Below are 22316 nucleotides of genomic sequence, written 5' to 3' on the forward strand. Positions count from 1 at the left end.
AACCCCCTGGCATAGTGTGTGAATACAGGGGCGACGTCTTTTTACCTGACCTGGCCAGACACTGGGGGGACGGAGGGGGGGGACCGACGCTTACAACCTTACTGGGGAATGTTTTGATTCCTTGGCGGCGCCTCAGAAAGGAGCGAGGCGGCCACTCCTTTCGCAGCCAGCAGCTCGGCCCCCGCCTCAAACACGGCCGGTCTCCCCTCCTCTCCAGCTCCTCCTCCGAAGGGGCGGTCTGCGCAGGCAAGGGGGAAATAGCCGGGCAGCACCGCTTGCTCGGTGTGCTCCTGCCCGGCCCCTATCAGCCCCTGGAAACCTTCCTTTTGCACCCTCCCACCTGCTCCTTCCGCCCAGTCCACCCGCCTATAAAAAGAGGGGTTTGGAGCTGGCAAAAAGAGACGGCGAAGGAAGCGACCGAGGGTGCTTTTGGTGCTGCTGAAAGCGGGCATCGCGTTGTAAGAGCGCTCGGCTTTAGACCGGCCGGGGACCTTGTTCTTGGGAAGAGGAAACGGGCTTTATCTGGACTAACCGGGGGGCGGGAGGAGACCCATTCGCGGGGTCGCCATGGAGGTGAGCGCGGCGCGGACGTCGTCGAGCGACATCGCGGACCTGAACAGCCAAGACGCCCAGACGGTGTGCGAAGCGCTGGGCCGCTACGAAGAAACGCTTCGCGGCGCGGTTAAGGAGATCCACGTGGATATCCAGGTCTTCAAGAACGGCGTGGACCGACAGGTGGCCGAAGTGCTGCGCTTGGCCAACCCGCTGGCCAGCACCGTGGCCGAGCTCCAACAAGAGAACCAGCAGTTGCGGACGCAGGTCGAGCATTTAACGCAGCAGGTGGAGCTCCTCAGCCGGGCAGCCGGACTCCCGGACGTCTTGATCTCCAAGCCGGTATCTCCGACGGCGTTCGCGGCATCGCCGAAGCTGGGCAGCAGCAACAGCAGCAACAGCCGCTTTGCCAGCCACGCTAGACTGTCCCTTTCCAGCAAGAGTCAGGTAAGCGTTGTGGCAGGAGCGGGAAAGCGCCGTCCGCGAGGCAGCTTGCATGCAGAAATAACTTAAAGCATGGATCTCCTGCCCCGCGTGGAAGGGATCCCTGGCGCGCTGTTGAGCCGATCGGTTGCCCTCGGCCCTTCTGCCCCCGAGCTTTGGTCAGATCTATGGCTTTTTCTCCCCCTGACCTCCAGCGCCCCCTTCCCTCCTCTTTCTTCCCTGTTTACATGACTCCCTCCCTCTCCTCCGTCCCCCCCTCCGTGCGATTTAACTTCTGCTTTGCAGCTCCACCCAGAAGGTCGCAGATAGGAAGAAGGGGCTCTCGTACGCTCCGTCGGGGAACGTCCCGCGCCGCGCGAAGATGCCACGCCCCCTCCCGAACCTGGATCTTTCAATCTTAACCAAACGTTCAGGGCGGAGCCGTGGAAGTTTTCTTGAGAAGTCCCGGCTAGGGACTTCTGATCCTTTCTGCTGTTGGATTAGTTCTCCTGGGAATCCTTTCGGGTTCAATGCTGGGGCGGATTTTGGGATGTGTTCGGAATCTGCGGGCGTTTTGTTGCGGACGGGGTTTGTTTGCGGGCAATTCGTTTTGGGCAATTCGTCCCGCCCGCCCGGTTTTGAGGGGTGGGAGCGCTCCCTTGCGAGCGCGTTGGCTGCTTGCGCATGACTGAAACTGCGATCTGGTTGCTGCTAGGCGGGGCGATGGTGGGCTGGGAATTTCGGATAATTAGAAGGGGCAATGTCGCCTTGCCGTCGCCCAAGCAAAAAATAATAATAAAAAAAATAACAACCCTCCTTCTTAAGCAGATTAACTTTGAGATTTTTATTTCGGATCAGGCTTTCCTTAATCACAGACTTGATTTCATCGCAAAGATCAAACTTTGGGCGCAGGTATAAGTGTGCCTTTAAGCGTGATCATAATAGATCCTCCTGACTTGGAAAGTTTTTCCAGACATGAGCCTTCAGTAAAAGAATTGGAACAAATCCTCTGTTGAAGGAGAGATGTTCAGCCAGGAGAAGGGACAATAAGAAGCAATGGAATCTTTCTCTTCGAGTATTTAAAGAGCTTTACTGTACTACCAGATTTGCTTCGTGTTTCAGGACCAGCGAGTTCATATTACAAGGAAGGGTTTATATGGGGGCTGTGCTAATCAACAAAACCTTTGGGCTTTCAATACAATGTGTTAGGCTGAAAAGATGCCACTGGATTCCTTCTGAAATAAGATGATACAATCTGTTTGAGAATGGAGCAGGCTGCTTTGTTTCATGCTGTAGGTTTGTAGTTCAGCATGTTTTAGAAATCCAGTAGGTTGTGTGAACCAGACTTAAAGTGCTTTATTTGTTTGGGCCTAATATGCTTTATGAATATGCCGACTGGGATTATGCTTTATTAACCAGGTATGTTGCATCAACTCAGCCACACTCTTGTAAAGTGGTGATTCATTCACTAGAATCTTTCAAAGATGAGCCAGGAGGGAGTGTTTTCTGCAGCAGGGAGCTAATTACACAGGACCTTTGAGACCGTCTCCAACGGTTGTGTGAATCATGGTTTTCTTCTTTTTCTCCCACAATCCCCCTGAATGAGACGTAGTTGACTGGAGCAGCTGCCTCCTTTTTCTGATTTAGCCTGTTGCCCAGGGATATTTGAGTAAAACAGTTGTGCAGACATCTGTCCAATATAGAGTTGGCTTATTGTACTTCACATAAGAGATTCCCTTTTCCATCTCAATAGATGCTTCAGACAAGCTCCTTTCACTCAAATTTTCAGATTGCGAATTAGTTTTGTTTTTCTTTTTCTTTTTTTCTTTTTGCAAACACCAAGTCAGTGAAACACTCAATGGCTGCTCTATTTGCCCAGTATGCTAAAATTTCTTTGTGTTCACCTTGGGCTATTTTTGAGGCTTAATAATGTTGTCTAAAAGTACCAGTTTATGGCTTTGAGTGAAGTTAGAGAATGGATTAACTTTGTAACTAAGTTCAGTAGGTTGTACAGAGGGAGAACATTACACCTAGATTATTTTACGATGCTCTTCAAAGACAATGGGGAAAAAAGAATGTGACTTGTTGTACTGTTCATCCATATAAAGTGGTTTAGAATGACTGAAGACCATCAGGAAGACTTTCACTCAAATAAGCATAATCAGTCCCCATACATCTGAGATAGCTTTGATGATTTGATTATGCACTATCAAGTTTTTTCTCAACTCCTAGCGCCTACATAGACAGATTTTCCCCATGACAAATGGTCTCTAATCTATTCTTCTAGGTCAAGGGTGTCAAACTCGATTTCATTGAGGGCCACATCAGGGTTATGTTTGACCTAAGGGGCCCAGAGTGGGCGTGGCCAGCTTGACATCACTCATGTTGGAGAGCCTATGGTGGCCTGAGCCAGCAAAAACGGGTTCCCGAGTTCTGTTTTTGGCTGCAATGACCTCCTGCAACCCTCTACTAGTGAAAACGGAGCTCGGGAGCCTGTTTTTGCTGGCAGAGGCACTGTGGGCCAGTCCTTAGCTGTTTCCAAGGTTGGCCCTGGGCCAGATCTAAGCATCCCGTGGGTGGCCTCTGGGCCTTGAGTTTGACACCCCTGTTCTAGGTCTTCCAACAGTACACTCATTGCCACTGTTATTGAATCTAACCACCTTGCTGCTAGCCATCCTCTTCTCTTTCCTTCTACCCTTTCCTAGCATTAGAACCTTTTCTAGAGAGAAAGATCTTTGTATCACCTGTCCAAAGTAGGATAATCTGAGTCATTTGTGCCTTGAAGGAGACCTCCAGGTTGCTTTGTTTGGTGATACATTCATTGGTTTGAGTTGTTTGGTTGTCCGTGGTATTCTCAGCATTAAAATTAAAAATCATATATTGGACAAAAATTTGGAAATGGGTGCAAGAAATTACAGGAGAACAGATAAAATACAAACCCGAAATCTTTCTACTGTGAATAATCAAAGGGAAATATACAAAGAAAATTAAGTACATATTAACACATCTGCTAACTACAGCTAGAATAGCATTTGCCCAATGCTGGAAACAAAATAATACCCTCTCGGATGAATTAGTGATAAAAAAAACTTTGGATTGTGCAGAGATGGACAAATTAACACTGAACTTAAAAGATAAAGAAGAGTCGGAATATCATGAAATTTGGAACAATTGGTACAAAGGGCTGCAAAACAGGAACAAAATTAATTAAGCCAAAAAACAATATATATAAATATATATAGAACTGTGTATAAAGTGTGTAAATATAGAAGCGAAATATTATATACATGTACAGGTATGATGACATAACAATGTTGATGTAATGACTGTAAGGTGTTGCAGAAGGGAAAAAATAAAAATAAAATCTGTCAACCCCCCCGCTCCCCAAATCGATTCTCTTCCTAGCCTGCTTCTTCAAAAATCCAACCAGGAGGCTTAGAACCAGGATAGGTAGTTTTTGGTAGTTTGGAAATTACCCTTAACTTGCTTTGAAGGGGCAAAGGCTACAATAGATGTTGTGGTAATGTAAAGTGGGAAGGAAAACAATTTTCTCCCACTCCCATCTTTCCCTGGTGACTTGAGGTTCGGTTTCCTTTTAAAGTAAGATAAGTCTATATAAGACTTAATACCATTTTCCATGTGTTTTGTGAATTGCTGTACAGTTTCTGGAGAACAGTGGGAAGGTGAATCTGGTGCCAAAAATAACATTCAGTCTTGTGTCTTAGATTGTTTACCTCCACTTTAAGAGCTGTCTGAAATGAGCAAGGGACTTGTACCATTACGTCTCCTACATACCTCTTTTCAAAAATGGAAAAATATTGTCTGCTGGAGTGCTTTGTCCACACCTATCAGCCTGAGGGTAACTTACCACATACTGGACTGTGTTTGTATAACACACCCAACCCGGTTTCTAAAGGAGCTCATTTGGGGAGAGGGTCTGAAATATATTTTTCAACCATAAATTATCCCAAATATCTGCATTTGCACAACACACTATTAAACTATGAAAACATTTACCAAGGTTTTATACATTATATAAAAGCAGCCATTAGGGCTTCCAATGACCTGGTTAAGTATGCTGTACTCTATAAACACAGCAAAGATGTCTCTTTGCATAGATCTGCCTTGCAAATAATTCTCTCAGCGAAATGCCAGGGGTTGAATTGGAGGTCATGATTATGATAGGAAAAAGACACTCTACATATGCTCCAAGTAATTTTTCTCTCTTTTTAAAAAAAATGCACTCCAGGCAGGAGTGAAATTCAGCAGGTTCTGACAGGTTCTGGAGAACCATAGCATTTTTGAGTAGTTCGAAGAACCGGCAAATTCCACCTCTGGCTGGCCCCAGAGTGGGGTGGGAATGGAGATTTTGCAATATCCTTCCCCCAGGAGTGGGGAGGGAACGGAGATTTTGCAGTATCCTTCCCCTGCCACGCCCACCAAGCCATGCCCACAGAACCAGTAGTAAAAAAAAAAGAATTTCACCACTGACTCCAGGACACAACATAATGTATATAATTGTTCAGATCCTAATCTGATCTGGTGTTGCAGCCTGTTGCCTCCTAAACTCCATGAAGATTGGTGGGATCCTGTGAGTTTATTTTCTACGTTTGGGCTGATGATGGCAGATGTAATAATTGGAAAGAGCTTTGGACTCGAAACATAAACTATCAGTCATTTATTTAGCCTTTAAATAGAAGAATGTGTGTTGGTTTGGAACATGGTGTCCTGCATCCATCATCTACCAAGGACATTTCTCAAACTGGAAATTTTCAAACTTGAGAGTACAGCACTCTTTATCTTTCCCTTCAGGCTTTACTAATTCTCTTTCTGGCAACATTCATATACCTATGCCCCTACCCTCACAATCTCAATATATTCTTCCAACATTCCCAAATAGCTAGAAATTGACTCCTGTGGCAGGCAGGCTTTTGTAAAATCTTTATGAAACCAAATGTTACAGAAATTACAGAAACCTGTCTTGTCTGTGGAGGTTCTCAATCATCCAGTTCATGGTTTTCCCAAAGGAGCTTTTTCAAAACTGGACTTCCTTTGTTTTTCTTTGAATAGAATTAGGATAGGATAGAATAGAATAGAATTCTTTATTGGCCAAGTATGGTTGGACACACGTGGAATTTGTCTTTGGTGCATATGCTCTTAGTGTACATAAAAGAAAACATACATTTGTCAAGAATCATAAGGTACAACACTTAATGGTAGTCATAGGGTACAAATAAGCAATCAGGAAACAATAAATATCAATATAAATCCTAGGGATACAAGCAACAAAGTTACAATCATAAGTGGGAGGAGATGGGTGATAGGAACAATGAGAAAATTAATAGTAATAGTATTGCAGACTTAGTAAATAGTTTGCCAGTGTTGAGGGAATTATTTGTTTAGCAGAGTGATGGTGTTTGGGAAAAAAAAGACATTTCGCTTCTCATCCAAGAAGCTTCAGTTCTGGTTCTGGTCAAATGTCTTCAAGGAAAAACAAAAAAAAGTCCATTAGCCTTTTGAAAAAGCACCTTTGAGACAGACTTATCAAGCTGTTTCTTTTCAGACTAAGCAACATGGAAGAAAATGAGCAAGATTGAATAAGAAATAAAAATAAGAAAAATTAATTATAGGTACAAGAAGAGGAACATAGCTAAAAGAAGTTCAGCCAGGCATTCCATGCATAGTAGAGAACGTTATCAGCCTTATTTGTACCTATGTCACATATGCACCATTCTCTTCCAAGCATGAGTAAGCTGGATTTAAGCACCAGACCATGAGAATATATAGTAATAAAATCCCTTCTGTTGACAGCTTATCTAAAAATTTCATCAGCAAGGCGGGAAAACAACAACCCCTTGGCTCTGCTGTGTTTGACTACCTATAATTATAGTCTTTGGCAGCATTTATATATCACCTTTAACCAGATCAATTGACTACCTCCCGTAGCAGCTGAGTTTGTTCATTAACCAGATTCAGTATGCTCTCTGGAGAGTAGGTTCCAGGTAGCTCTCTTGTTAGTAATGGTGACTTGATCTCCTTCTTTCCCTAAATAATGTTTTTGAAAGCCTTATCAAGTAGTGGCCTTCATCCTATTTGTGGTGGTTGAATTCTGAAGGTTAATCATGCTTTAGGTTATCTTTGCTAATTTATGTTCAGTGAAGCTGGTGGGTTTGACAAAGGGGGGTGGGAAGCTGCCATAGACCAGTTTCAAGGGGTTTTGACTGCCCCGATTTAACCCATTTTATTTTTAAATTTAGGAATGAGTTATGGGAACAGTCCATGCATATTTTGGGAATGGCTAGCAAAGTATTTTTGGGGATTTCCTAAATTTCTCTGTTTCTCTGGCCAAATACTGATTAGCATCTTCCTATAAACTCCTGGAGAAGCCCATGTACAAGTCAAGATGGATGTCATCAAATCATTGATAACTTGACTAGCTGGGGAACGGCCACAGTTGGAGTATTAGTTATAGTTGTGAGCCCTAGCATGATTTTTCAGGATTCTCATAATATAAGTTATATTCCAAAAATAAGACCCAATTAGGGTCATCAGCCAGATGGCTGTACTTAGTACTGTATTTCCCTGAAAATAAGACCTAACACTTCTTTTGGAACAAAAATTAATACAAAGCCTGGTCTTATTTTCAGAAAACATGGGTATCACCTAGCCCAGGGGTAGTCAACCTTTTTATACCTACCACCCACTTTTGTATCTCTGTTAGTAGTAAAATTTTCTAACCGCCCACCGGTTCCACAGTAATGGTGATTTATAAAGTAGGGAAGTCAATTAAATTAAAAAAAGGAAAGTGCTTCAGTATCGGACAAAACCCCTACCGCCCAGCATGAAAACTGGAATGCCCACAAGTGGGCGGTAGGGACCAGGTTGACTACCACTGACCTGGACATTTGAGTTCATAGTGCAGGAAAATGCCAAGACTCATTTTTTCATCAAATTCATAATTGTTAGTTGAATTTGTTTTAACAAATATTGCATTGATCTGTACTTAATTTTATTTATTTAATTATATTTTATTTAATCAATTTTAAAATACAGATTAAATTTGTTTTGTACATGAAAAAGCAAGATATAAACTAAAAAGGGAGAAGACAGTGAGTCAATACTATTATTACATATTGATATTATTATACTGTTTATGCTTCTACTAAGAAAGTTATCTAATTAGTTAATGAAACATCTGCAAACAAACTACCAAGTTCAGAACACCCAAAATTCCAGTTATATCTCTTCTTTCCTTTAGAAACTCGGAGGAACAAATAAGAACCTCAAACATATGAAATGGAGAGAGGTGGGCTATCCTTTGGTCCCTTTTAGTCCTTGTTTTAGTACCGTAGTTCTACCATATCAAGATTACTATAATTCATATGACTAATGGATGGCAGGGGTGTGATCCTGGAGTCCTTGCTGTCATCTAATAGTCATTCTGACTTTTGCAACCCAGATATAGTAATCCTATTTCTAAGTGTCATTGGTATATAATTGCCATTATATTAAGATATAATACACATTGCTTGTTTGAATACAGCATGTTATTCACACAGAATCTTTTTAATCAATGTTAATATTGAGCATATTGTATAAACCCAGCCAACATGGTTGGCAGTGATCTGGACCACCTGGGTAAGTGATGAAGTTCCATTACTGATGCATTTTCCTCATGCTCTTAATTGCCCAGAGCCTCCAACATCATGCCAATAAATGGTCTGTCCTTCTTCACAAAGTTGTCTCTTTTAGTCAACAGACTAAAATCTGGCTGAACAACCAGTCTAAAGTCTGACTTCCATTGTTTATCTCCTTGGCTAGGACGTTTTCCTCCTTCGTGCAGCCTCCAGCCAGAATCTGGTATGGGTTTTTTTTGAGCTCAAGCAGGGAAGCAGTGCACTGTCTCTGTGCTGTATTATTCAGGTGGCTGCGGCTTGGAACTATGGTGGATGTCGTGACTATTTAACAGTGATGTCATCCTAAGGAGCTAGGCCCCATTCCTGGCCTTGGGGAGAAGAGAAAGAACACTGGCAGCTGGAGCTCCCTTGAACTGCCATCAAGTGCAATAAACATCCTCTCCATTTCTATCAATGTGATTAATGGCTTTTCTGGGGAATAGTCCTGGTGTATGTTACGCCAAGTGGCACTGAAGGCTGACAGCTGCAATGGGATATGAAGTAAGGATTTTTGAGGGATGCGTATTTTGTTCCTGTAAATCTATGATGGTCTCGTGAGTGATTCCCAAGTTGGTTGGAGCTTAACTCCAGCATTTTAATCTCACCGTGATGTGTGATGATCCTTCACACTTGGAAACAGCTGTAGTTAAACTTGCTGCACAAGAAGGAAAAAGATCAGACTGGTTTGGATGTCTGTTCACAACCAGCATATAATTTGAGGAGAGTTAATCATGTTCCCTTGGCTTATTTTGGCTCTAGACTAGTTTTTATGATGTTCTAGGAATGTTGCTGTTGAGTGAAGTTTTATTTCACCATTATGGGCCTCATCACAATTTCACTTAATGCCATTAGGTGGAAAAGAATGGATTCAGAGCTGACCTGGCCATCTGAGATTCCCCTCTGAGTTTTGAGCGACTGTGACTAGAAGAAGATCCCACCATTAATGGCCTCTATAGTCCCTGAGTCTAGGTAGTAGAAGACATTACCCAGAGCTTCTGCCATCTGCTGCTTGCAATACAATGGTCACCAGTCCATTTCAGTTGCTTTGCTGCCTCAAATGCTCCTCTTACTTTACCTGGCTCTCAACATGAAAGGCACTGAAGAGATCCTTGCTCCTTTAGAAGGAAGCATAATATGTAGCTGTAACAACCATCACTGTTTCCCCTACCCATTTCTGTACTTGGATATTATTTCCTGAGCTGATATTATGAATATAGAAATGGACAACCTGGCTGTTGCTACAGAGAAAATGCTCTGCACATGCTTAGATCTTCTGTAATTGTTCCTCAGTGTCAGAAGCAAGTTTTAAAGTCAAACCCTAACTCCATATATATGCATTTTGGAAGTAATGTATCTTTTTTGTAGTATGATGTGATTTTTGGTCTGATAGTCTATAGTTCTGCAGGTCATTTTATGACTCTTTGTTTTGGGGTGGAATTAGAAAAGAAAGAGGAATAAAGTGTTTAACACCCGGATTTTGCATATTCAAAATTCATTTTTAAATATAGAAAGAGTACTAGTTTGAAAATCGGATTATGGCTACATCTGCATAACCACAGCTTGTAAGATTGGACTTTTATTGAATAAACTATAACCAACTTGTCTTTGAAGGGCATCTCAGCCATAATGTTAGTAACAATTTGCACATGTGTTTTTCATCTGGTTTCTTTTATTTTCTAGATAGCAGAAACACTGCAGAGATGTAGATAGGGAGGGAAATTTGTAGAGTTATGATTGCAAGCTAATCAGAACTATGGAAAGTCAGATTCCGTTACAGGCTTGTGGAATTAATTTTCCTATTTTCTGACAGGAACCCAATAAGGCATTGCCTAATCAATTGGGGCTTTTCCTGTATTTGTTCAGTTGGAGGTTGTAATCTATAAGAGCATTTGTTTTCAATTGCTGACCCCTCCTCATAATAGAATCCTTCCCCAGGTGTTCAAATGTCCCCTCCTCTCCTGCCTTTCCAAGTGGATGTTCCATCATGTCTTTGAAAGAAGGTTGCTGTGACTATTGTTTTCTTCTGCACATTGAATTGGTTCTTTGGTTGTTAATGTTCAGATCATCAGTTTATGTGTAACTGTATTGTGATTCATGGTTTTTAGTTTTGGTTTAGATTATGTAAATGATTATCTGTTTATCTCCTCTATTTATCTTTGTTTTAATCCAAGTTGTAGATTTGGGGAATTGTACATTGACCCAGGTTGAGAGGCTGTCTGTAGGAGGTTAAAAAATTGTCAAGATTCAGCTGTCACTATATGATTGAAGCCCCACCCCATTCTAATAGGCATTACTGCTTATTGAAAAGTCTGGGGCTTTGATTGCTCGGTCAAAGCAGCCATCTTCTGTTCTCTCACCTCTCCCAATAGATGACCCTGCTTATATATTAAGAAATAAGCATGTCTGTTTCTTGGGTGGTTCAAAATGGTCTCTCCTTCAGAAACTTTGTTTCTCGGTGTAGTGGTAAGTGTTGTCAGCAGTGGTGGGATTCATTTAGCTTCACTACAGTGGTGGGTTGCAGGTGGTACGCCACAGTACGGGTGTACCGGAGCCTGCCTGGAGCTCCGGAGGGCCCAATTGACTGCCCGCACTCCTTACCTGTCTTTAAAGTCTTTGGCGTTTCTGCACAGCGCGTACAGTTCCTGCGTGATGCTCCACCAAACAGTTGGAGCGTTGCGGAGGCCCTCAGAGGCATCGCTGGAAGGCAAGTCGCATGCACATGCTGCACATGTCCATGTGGATGCCGCTGGGCCCGTTCCAATCGTACTGGTTGGAACGGGATCTGCAACCCACCACTGCTTCGCTACCAGTTCGCAAATGTAAGTGCTCTCCTATGTGCAGAAGGTTGCGCATTACGTCAGAATGGGTGGGCGGAGCCTCCCATAGGCGGCGCTACTGGTTCGTCCGAACTAGAGAGAACCGGCTGAATACCACCTCTGGTTGTCAGGCACAAAGAATCAGGATCGTTTGATAGGATAAGGGTCAGTGGAATTTAGGACAGGTTGGACTTGGATCACTTGTGGGAACCTAACGACTCTAAGCTGATGGCATGCTTAACTCCACTTCCCCCTCCACTCTGCCTGGTGTTCTCCCACAAGTGTAAAATATGAATGGATGGCAACAACACTCCATCTGGGCTGCAGGTATTCATTCTTAAATGCTACAACTCTTCATGAGTTTAAGCCAGGTTTAGCCAGTAATGCCACTCTATAGCAAAGTCCAGCTATCCTTTAGGATGGGCAATGCTGGTTTGAGGACAGACTTGCATCCTTTTAGTCAGATGTTATTGAGGCTAATACAGAAGAATCTTACAGGGGTATTTTCAAACTGAGTGGATGAAATTCACTTAAAATTTACAACTGAGGAACTAAAGTAGTTGATTTACAGGAAAACAAATCAAATGTACGCTGGGGAACAGCTTTTATTCTTGGCCTCAGAGGAGATGGATTTAGATTTAATAACATTACTAGTACCTCATACATATTGTATGTTATCTTTCCTCCCCAATCTTTTTTAAACAAATGTAGCTACAAAAACATAAGTACATGTTCTGGTGGGATGGCTTTAAGCCACTTACTTAGATCACATATTGCATTAATCCATAGGTTGTATAACCCATATTTTATTAAATAAAACACCCACTGTAAGCCATAAACCAGGGTATGTAAATCACAACTGGCTGGGTTCCCAGAGTTGACTAAGCCATAATAAAGTTTGTTCTTTTAGCTTTGTGTATTTTGTGAGCACAGCCGCAAATTCTCGTCAGTCTAGGCACTTCTCTTCCCTTTCAACAGTGCAATGCGCCCTCTTCCTTTTGGCAAACTTGGAAGTTGGGGGTTTCCAATCTGGGATAGCCATCTGTTCTCTGGTGTTTTCTATCCCCCCCCCCCCAAGTAAATGCTTGTAATGGTGTGCATTATCTTTTTGCCTTTGCAGAGTTTGGACATTGAGGACGAAAAGAACTTTATGAGCAAAAGAACTCCTGATTCAGGCATAACTGAGAATGGGCATCAGTTGTCAGGAGGTAAGGAAAGGAAGTCATTTTAGTGAGTACATAAATCTTTACCTGTTTATGATGCGGTGAAAGTTAAACTGGCTTTTGGAGTGATGTTACACAGGCTCTGGAAGTTTGATTCGCTCTTTTTTTTCCTGCCTAGATTACAAGAAGAAAAATATCCATTTAGACTGGGGAGGAAATAAAGAATGTCTTCTAAATCACTAAATAGTTTGACGTTTACCACATTGAGCTTAAACCCAGGTGGATGGCCAGCATTCTAGTAACAATTTATAATAGTTCAAACTAGTATCAATTAGTATTTCATATTTCAGGACACGATGATTCTTTTAAATATGTGATTAAGACCATCACAAGTGGTATCCTATTCAGCATCATTTTGAGCAACTGTTTAGTGATCATTAGCAAATATGATGGTAATTTTAAAAAGGAAATCTGAACAATGTGCACATTCACAACCAAATTTAGTATGCCTGACAACAATGCAAGACAGAGGAGAATGAGGCTGCCATAGCTGTACAAGAATTTATCTGGATAAAAGGGCAACAACTGCTGTTGTTTGCAGCATCTTCCTCTCTCAATTACAGGTAGTCCTCAACTTACAGCCATTCACTTAGTGACCAAAGTTATAAAAACCCTAAAATGTGACTTATGACCATTTTTCACAGTTACGACCTTTGCAGCATCCCCATGATCATTGATCAAAATTCAGATGCTTGGCAACTGATTCATATTTATGACCTTTGCTGGGTCCCAGGGTCATGTGATCACCTTTTGCGTTCTCCTGACAAGCAAAGTCAGTGGGCAAGGCAGATGCAGTGATTCGTTTAACAATGGTGGCAAGGAAGGTTGTAAAATGGGGCAAAACTCACTTAACAAATGTCTCACTTATCAGCAGAAATGTTGGGCTCCATTGTTGTCATAAGTTGAGGACTATCTGTATGTGTTTATTTAGCAACCATTTTGCTTAACAAATTGGTCTTTGGAATGGAACTAGTCATTAAATGGGGAGTGGGTATATAAGAATGATTTCCTAAATAAATATTGATCCATTTTTAAAACAAGACATTTATTGAAAATTGAGGGGTCCTTGGTGCTCTCTGAGCTTGGTTTTTTTCTGGCAGATGTTTTGTTGCAAACAACCAAGCTCAGAGAGTACCAAGGACGCCTCATTTCAGCCCTGAGCTACAAATATTCTCCTTTATTTATTGAAAAGACAGCATAAACAAATGATGAAAGCATAGATTTTATTGGTTCCGTATCTGAACATACCCCAATAAACATCAAAAATGGAACTTGCTGGGCTGTACAGTCAGATAAAAGTTGGAGATTAGTGTTGTTGTTTATATGCTGTAATCAAGCAATTAGTTGGCCATTTATTTACTCTACTTAAAGGAGTCTCATAGTTGTGGCATTTGAACTTTCCTTAAATGATATTATTCTAAGAAAACAATTATTTAGAAAGAACTCCCTGGAAAATTTGAGACAGTATAGAATTTTAAATTTTAAAAATGATCCCAGTTTTGCTCTTTTCATCACCAGCCTTGACTAGCCTCAACCAAGAAACCCTCTTCTCTTTTCAGATTCTCCTCTTGAGGCACATGCTCCAGCCATGTCTTTGCGGATGCCCCACCAGCCTGTTACGGCAGTAACTAGAGTATCGGAAACGTTTTCAGGAGAAACGGTTGGATCACCAACTGTGCCAAACTCTCCCGGCGGGCAGCAGAGCAATGCTCATAATGAAACTGTGTCCAAAACATTGATTCAAGCAGGTAAAATAATCCCCATTTGTGCAAGTGTAGCTGTGCAAAGATACCTATTAGCACTATGCACCTTTTGAAAATGATGTGGAAGAAATGCTTTGAACTTCACATGAATACAGTGCCTCTCTGCTATTCATTAAAGTGGTTCTCTTCATGTCCTAAGAAACTACCCTAAGAGTCATATAGTGAGTCAACTTTTAAAGTGGGAGCACTTTTATTCAGGATATTCTGCGTAACCCCTGGGAAAAAAAGTTTGCCGCCTTTAATGAATAGCAGAGAAGTTCTCTACAAGACTCCAATTACTGGAAGTGGTTTTCATCAGTAACCCAGGAGTGTCCCATTGCATCCATTCCTCACACATCTCTTTAAAAATATCTTAGAGCTAAACTTATGGGGAAATGTGAGACAGGGAAACCTAACTTTCTTGTACATTAAAATTGAGCCGGTCCCTTTTTAAAAAAATAAAAACATCAGAGAAGTATGGCTTTGTTCTGGGAAGCATTATCTCTCACAATGCATTCCCACAACATGCTTAACTTGGTTACAAAATTAAACCATTTCCTGGGTTTGTACACTGACGTAGAATCTCATGCTAGTCTAATGGGCTGTTGGGCAAATGCTGACTTGTTCGAACGTAGCCTTTTGATAGGAGAGATTTAACCTGGCTTGATGGGTTAACCCTCTAATTTCGAGCTCTTCTCTTTATAAAACAAAATGATATTTTTTGCTCTTTGTTAAAAAAAGAAAAAGAGGTGAAAGGTGCTAGCAGTTCAACCGTGAACACTGCGAAGAACTGGAGCATGAGTTCAGTGAGGACAACAAATGCATCCTTTACTTCAGGTTGGCAAATGTGTTTGCATATATTTTCATTATGTTTGAATAATACTTTTCTATGCTGTTATACCCTGGTATGGAAAAACTGACACAATAAATAGGTTTCCAAAGGCCTCCATGTTCAAGTTCCATACATTCACCCTCAAATATCCTGAATTTTAAATACATGTTTCTTATTTCTTATTTTAATGTTTTATATTGTATTTTAATTATATGACTGTAGGCTACCTTGAGTCACTTTGGTGTGATAGGCGGCATAGAGTTTTAATAATAACAATTTTTAAATGTTCAACAGTCTTTGTGCAAATGCTGTCTGACTGACGTATCAGGCAGCTGTTTGGTTGAAGAACAGATATCCCTCACTGAAGGATGAAGGGAGGGGGCTAAACGTTGTATGGAAACCAGGTGGCTTGATTGGAGTGGAAACTAGAGATGTCCACAAGATCAGAGGATTTGACAAAATGATAAAAACAGTCCACACTGTTCTAAAACAATCCCTAACGCTTTGATTTATGTATTGTGTGATATCACAGCGCACAAACAAAAGGAGTAGGGTTTGCAGCATGACAGTCCAATGTTGTTTTTGTCTTCAAATTAACAAGTGGGTAGACTCTTGGTGCATGGTGAAGACATGGGCTGCTCTTCATCATAGCACTGCCATCTTGCTGACTTCAACACATGCTTATAGTGTCATCAGCTAAGGAACTTCTGCCTTATTGTGCTTCAGATGGGCCTTGATCCCAGAAATAGGTGTCTCCAGTGGATTCCACAATGTCAAAGTGGATGCAGCAGGGCAATTGAAGCCCCTGTTTATCATGCATTGTGCGCATTGCATATGTGGAAAAGGAGATGGGACTTCCATCTCCAGTCACTCCCACTATTTTGACGTGATTGATTCCCTTCTACATCCATTCCAACTCCAGATGCCACTGAGAGAGATGCTCCAGTAGCCACTGTGAGAAAAAATAGGACTCTGTATGATTCAAAAATTGATTAGGTGGCCTGCTTCAGACTTGTGAAAATGAGCACAGCACTCTTTTGGAATTAAGTCTTAAATGTGCTGAACTAGATAGTTTTTGATGTAGTCCAGCAGAGCCAAATATATTTGTATGGTGACCAATAAAAATATGAATCTATTTTTAGGAGATTTTAATGCATTTGTATTATTAATCTTAATAATATAAGCAATCCTAAGAAAATTATCTGAGTACTTTATAACCTGATCTAGATGAAACTGTTTGCCTTTCCTGAGTTTGTAATTCAAAGGTGAAGTCTACATAGTAATGAATTCCTCTCATATGACATTGGTGGATTGATCATCAGCACCAGTGAATTGCAAATCCCAACCTCTATTCTAATCTCTATTCAGAGCATGATTCCCTCCCCCTTCCCCTCTCCCCAATACAAATCCTCAAAAACAAATGCTGAATGATAATGATCTGGGAGAGACCCAATTTCTTTATTTAATTTTCTGTGCAGATAAATTTTCTTCGGGGACAAAATCCACATCGACTGTAAACTATGGAAGCCAATCTAGTGAAAGGTGAACATTCTTGGATTTGCAAGTATCCGCTCTTTGGGTTTTATTGTAATAAGGGCAAAGCATGGACATGCTGTTGGATGGAATAGACATTGGGCCTTTCCTCACTGCTGACCTGTGTAAAATTTGTACCACTATGAAATGTGCTGTCCCCATTATCTATTATGCCATATTCTTCCCTTTTCCTACACTGTTTCCAGTCATTGCAGTACTCTTGACTTCCCACCAAGGTGGGAATGTGGGCCTTATAGATTTTACACCTCTTGAAGCTGCCCATGGGTGGCGTTAATGCAGTGGTCCCCAACTTTTATGGTTTGGTGGCTCAGCAGGGGCTGGGGAAGAGGGGAATCGGCCCACTGCTCGGGCATGTTGAGCTTTTCACATGTATGCCGGCCTGCCATTTGGGCAAGTTGAGCTGTGTGTGTGCATCAGCCAGACACTCACACGGCCTAGTTCCAAACAGGCCATGGCTGGGTAGTAAGCCTCTGTCCCGGAGTAGGGGACCCCTGTGTTAAAGTAAGAAGGGAAACATTACTTCAACATTAGTACAGCCAAGAAGCCTTAAGCCTGTCTCACTCTGAAGCAGGGGACAAAATAGTTGCAATGTTATGGGTCTAAGGCCGAAAAATATTACTAGAAGGCAGTAGTATGTACCAAGATGAAACTATACTAATAACACAGGTACGGTAACATCATATGCATTGCCACTGTTCCATACTTGTTTCCCTCTGTCTAAATTCATAAAGTTTGTATGATGACATCCTTGTGTCCACGTTGTCATTTGCCTTCTGCTTTTACTCCCTGAAAATGTTATGAAGAAATGTTTGTGCTATGGTCATGGCCCAGTGGTGAGATTCAAATTTTTTACTATCGGTTCTGTGGGTGTGGCTTTGTGGGCGTGGCAGGGGAAGGATACTGCAAGATCTCCATTCCCGCCCCACCCCACTAACCTGCTTTCCAGCTCCGTTCTCCTGTTCAGGGCAATAAAAGAAGATCAGCTGGGAGGCAGCGGGGGCAAGGCCAGCCTATTTGCCGGTTCTCTGAACTACTCAAAATTTCTGCTACTGGTTCTCCAGAACCTGTCGGAACTGGCTGAATACCACCTCTGTCATGGCCAGTGGGAAAAGCCTCATTAGTTTGGCTTGTTTAAACAGGGCTTGTTAACTAAACTATATTTGGCTGTAGCTACATCTCACATCACATTAAGTCATAATGTAGGAATTGAGTTTAGCACAGTTTTTTTTTAAAAAAATGGGAAAGACATAAATGGGAAGCTGGCATGTTATAGAACAAAGCTCTGCCCCTGTGCATAATCTTTGTTTTCAAGGATGCCTCTGATCCCTACATAGGAATAAATAATAACAGAAAATAAAAATGGTAGGAACTGCAGCCTATTTAGATGTCATTTCAGCCTTTGAATAAATAGTCATTGGTTGTTTTTTTTTGTTTTGTTTTGTTACTATGCATATCTTCCTTGCCTGTTGTGTTTTGAGAATGCTCATGTCATAGTTTTAAAATTTCAAGAATGCCCAGTGATCCAAATTGTGTGTACAATATGTAGTGGACCTCATGTAGCATACTATACGAATCCAGCTATTGTATGTCATCCATTTTGGAGAACCTAATGGGTCATCCTTTGCAACTGTGTTCTTTTGAAACGTATTTTCTGTCTTTTTTGTGGGGGCAGTTTTGCCACAAGCCAACAAACCCAGGCTTCAAAGTCTCACTCTTCACCAACTTCAGTCCATCGACAAGTGGAAAAGCGAAGGGAGCTGGTGAGATCTCAAACTCTTCCCCGGACCTCAGAGACTCAGTCTAGGAGAGCCCTCTTTGAGAAGTTCGAGCAGGATACTGGAAAGTACGTTGCTCCCATTAGTCCAGTTCAACTTTTAGAGAGTTAGTTCAGGGAAGACCCAAAGGGGATCTAAAAACAGCTGCCTTAAATCAGGTCACAGTTTCTAGCCTAATGGTTTGCACTTGTTTGTCTGCATTTCCACTCATGCTAGTAACAGTATTACTAAATTTGCAGATGATACAACCGTAGTGGGACTAATCTCCGGGGTGTGTGTGTGAGTCTGCCTATCGAGATAAGGTGGAAGGGTTGTTTTTGTGGTGTGGAGACAATAACTTGGTCCTTAATACCAATAAGACCAAGGAGCTTATAGTGGACTATAGAAGGAATAGATCAGACATCCAGCCCTTGCTTATCAATAGAGACCAAGTGGAGCAAGTGGCCAATTTTAAGTTTCTGGGTGTTATCCTAAAAGAGGACCTGACTTGGGGCACTCACATTGCAGCACTAGTCAAAAGGCCCCAGCAGAGATTATACTACCTGAGACTTCTCAGGAAAGAACTGAATGAAAAATTGCTGTTGACCTTCTAACGCTGCACCATAGAGAGTATTTTAACTTACTGCACCTGTGTATGGTTTGCCAATTGCACAGTGGCAGATAGGACAGCACTCCAGAGGGTCAACATCATTGCCTAGAGGATCATTGGTTGCCCTCTCACCTCTTTGGAAGAGCTTTATAGCTCCCGCTGCCTTAAGAAAGTTCAAAACATTCTCAAAGATCCATCTCCCCCTGGGCACTTTTTTGGGGGGAACTATTACCATCTGGCAGATGGTATAGGATAATAAAAACAAGGACAAACAGGCTGAAAAACAGCTTCTATCCCAGGGCAATAACCATATTGAATTCTACGGCATAGTGCAATATCGGGTTTTCAATTTCAATTATACAGAATGTAAAGGATATATGTTTGTGTTATTATAGTGTACACTGAAGACAGCATTGAATTTAGTTGTACCATGTGCAATGACAATAAAGTAAACTAAGGATAAGGCTATGCCAGAAGCTCTGTTCTGATAAAAACACAACTTTAAGAAAAAATGTAAAATTGGCTAATCCTTAGTATAGTATAGTTCCTACTTTAGTTTCAACAGTTTACTTTTAGTTGACGCAAAACAGCACCAATCATTGCATTGTTGTCCAAGCAGCCTGCAGAAAAAAAGGTTTTAAAAACATTTTTTTTAACTTATTCTAAAGTAAATTGTGGAGGAATTGAATAGGAGAGAAGGGATTTGAATGGGAAGGTAAAAACTAACACTCCCTCAGTTTTCTGATGTTCATCGCATACACAGGATAATGATATTCAAATTTGACTGTTCCTCTGTGATGAAATAGGAAAATTCTGGGTAAGGTTGAAGGAGCTGTTTTTTTCCCATTTAAAGTACTACCTCTGTAGATGACAGCATAAATTCCTTCTCTTTGTGTCCCTCATTTTGTCCAGGGGGAAGAATGTAGGCCGGACCAAACTCAAGAGATCCCAGAGTTTTGCAGTTGCCAGTGCCAGCAGCATCAAGCAAATCCTCTTGGAATGGTGCCGGTCCAAAACTATTGGCTACAAGGTAGGTAAGGAATTCTGTAAACTGCATCCCTTCCCTCCCCCACTTCTTCACTTTTTCACTTTGTGAACCCATACGAAGTAATACAACCTCTGGTTCCTTGCAGATACTTAAATTCAGGCTTCTCTACCCCAACTCTGTCAGATTCTTATCCTGAATTACAGTATTTGCATTCCCTTTCTTCTGCCCTGCCACTCTCCCCTCCCTGTTCTCCAGCACATAGATCTGCAGAACTTCTCCTCTAGCTGGAGCGATGGGATGGCTTTCTGTGCACTGGTACACTCCTTCTTCCCTGAAGCATTTGAATACCACACATTGGACCCCACCAAGCGCAAGGAGAACTTCGAATTGGCATTCACAACAGCTGAGTAAGTACCGTCATGAGTTGCCTGCTCTAAATTTATAGTAGTTGCACAGAGGTCTTAACTTTCCTCGGTTAAAAAGGCTACACTATTTAAACCCATGTCTGATAATGAAAAACACAAGGACATTAATTTTGAAGAAAGTTTTGTAAAATGGTGGGGTTGGTACTTATCCCCTTGAATGAGAGTTTTCCTTCATTTGTCCATTCCCAATTTTTCCCAATTGCCTTCTTTCCTAAATCTGATGCCTTGTCTCCCTTTGTAGAAAAATGGCCAACTGTGACCGTTTGATTGAAGTGGAGGACATGATGCTGATGGGCCGCAAACCAGACCCCATGTGTGTCTTCACATATGTGCAGTCTCTCTACAACCATCTTCGGCGCTTTGAATGAATCCAGGAAGGCCGTGACTCGTTAGAATGGGACTGCTCCACAGCTGCTTTTGTGCTAATGTTTGGTGCTGCTACACAGCTGCTTGCATCCCTGCAGAGGGAAGTCCCAGGCCGCTGGACACAGCCACAAGCCAAAGAGAAAGAAAAGATAAAAACAGCCAAGGTCCCAGGGCAGCTAGAGCTCTTGCTGAAAAAAAAAATGATAGAAGGCCAGCAGGTCCTTCCTTGTTCTCTCTAGGCAGCTGTGAATAGAGATTCTTGTTCCAAGAATTTCCTTTTAACTACATGTGCAAGCTGATTTGACCAAATTGACCTAGAGGGATAATTCAAGCCTGATCTCTTCTCCTCTTCCCTCTCTTTTTTCCATAGATGTCTCTCAAAACTCTGTGTGCTATGTCTATCATTTGTGGGCAGCTATGCTATAAGTTGCTTTGTATTATATCCCCCTTCTTTCCCCTGATTCCATTTCCTTATGCTCTGGAATTCCTGGGATAGATTAATGCATAGAGACAGATTCCAGTGTGGATAATTTGAAGGGCTAACGTGCAAATTCTCCTGATCACAAGGGCTTCTTGCATACTTTTAGAACTCTGTGTGTTTCCAAAGGCTGCAGTATTGAAACCTGTTTTCCTTCAGACCACAAGACTTGCTTGTACATTAAAAAAAAATGCTCTTGCAATAATGGGGTCTATTAACCTACATGCCCACAACTGACACTTCACCACAATTTGCTCCAGCATTACTTTCCCCCCAATATCTGCTAATCTGTCCCCTGAAAGCTGCATGCTGAATCCTGCTTTGGACCTACCTGAAACTGAGCTCAGTAAAAAAAAAAAAAAAGACTCAGATAGGCGATATTATCTGATACTGAAGCAGGTATTGGCAACCATGTGAGGGTTATCAGATTTAGCATTTGGGGAGGGGGAGGTTTAGGGAAAAGAAAATCCACATGAAATGTGCAGAGAAAGGCAACAAAAAAGGGACAAATGGGGCAGAAAGGCCACAAAAAAGGTATGAGGTTGTGAGGCTATCTGGCTGGAGGAGAACATATATATTATTTTTCCTAGTTGTGTGGAGGAGTTTTTTTTTTAAAAAAAACCCTATATGAAACCTGTTACAGGTATACATTATGATGTAGTAGGAGCGGGCTCTGGGGGAGGCAGAAATGAGAGTTGTGGGATGCATAACCCTAAACCTTGAAGTTGCTCACTCCTGCAACAGAGCAAAAATACTTACCCCACATAGCTACAGTGATGCACAGGGACTGTGTGGAGAGACTCTTATGGGCAGATTGTTGAAATTCTGCATGATACTTGCATACCTTAAGTCTTCTGGTCTTGAAGGAATGAGGAGA

General features: G+C 41.8%; 1 protein-coding gene across 1 annotated transcript; it reads left to right on the top strand.

Annotated features, from left to right (window-relative positions):
• The first annotated feature begins 246 nt into the window (after positions 1-246).
• Positions 247-22049, top strand: SMTNL2 (smoothelin like 2). Its single transcript, XM_032216913.1, has 9 exons — positions 247-999; positions 12588-12675; positions 14250-14438; positions 15174-15269; positions 16743-16806; positions 18491-18661; positions 20095-20212; positions 20426-20577; positions 20837-22049. The coding sequence occupies exons 1-9, from the start codon at positions 568-570 to the stop codon at positions 20961-20963; spliced, it is 1437 nt and encodes a 478-aa protein (XP_032072804.1). The 5' UTR covers positions 247-567; the 3' UTR covers positions 20964-22049.
• Positions 22050-22316: the final 267 nt, after the last annotated feature.

This window comes from Thamnophis elegans, chromosome 4, assembly GCF_009769535.1.
Source record: "Thamnophis elegans isolate rThaEle1 chromosome 4, rThaEle1.pri, whole genome shotgun sequence".
In the NCBI taxonomy this organism is placed as follows: domain Eukaryota; kingdom Metazoa; phylum Chordata; class Lepidosauria; order Squamata; family Colubridae; genus Thamnophis; species Thamnophis elegans.

What these genes read in the sequence shown, in the direction of transcription:
- SMTNL2 (XM_032216913.1), top strand. Translation starts at nt 568, where the DNA reads ATGGAGGTGAGCGCGGCGCGGACGTCGTCGAGCGACATCGCGGACCTG. An exon ending in CCCTTTCCAGCAAGAGTCAG is followed by an intron (nt 1,000 to 12,587) that starts GTAAGCGTTGTG and finishes TTGCCTTTGCAG; the next exon opens with AGTTTGGACATTGAGGACGA. An exon ending in AAATGCATCCTTTACTTCAG is followed by an intron (nt 15,270 to 16,742) that starts GTTGGCAAATGT and finishes TTTTCTGTGCAG; the next exon opens with ATAAATTTTCTTCGGGGACA.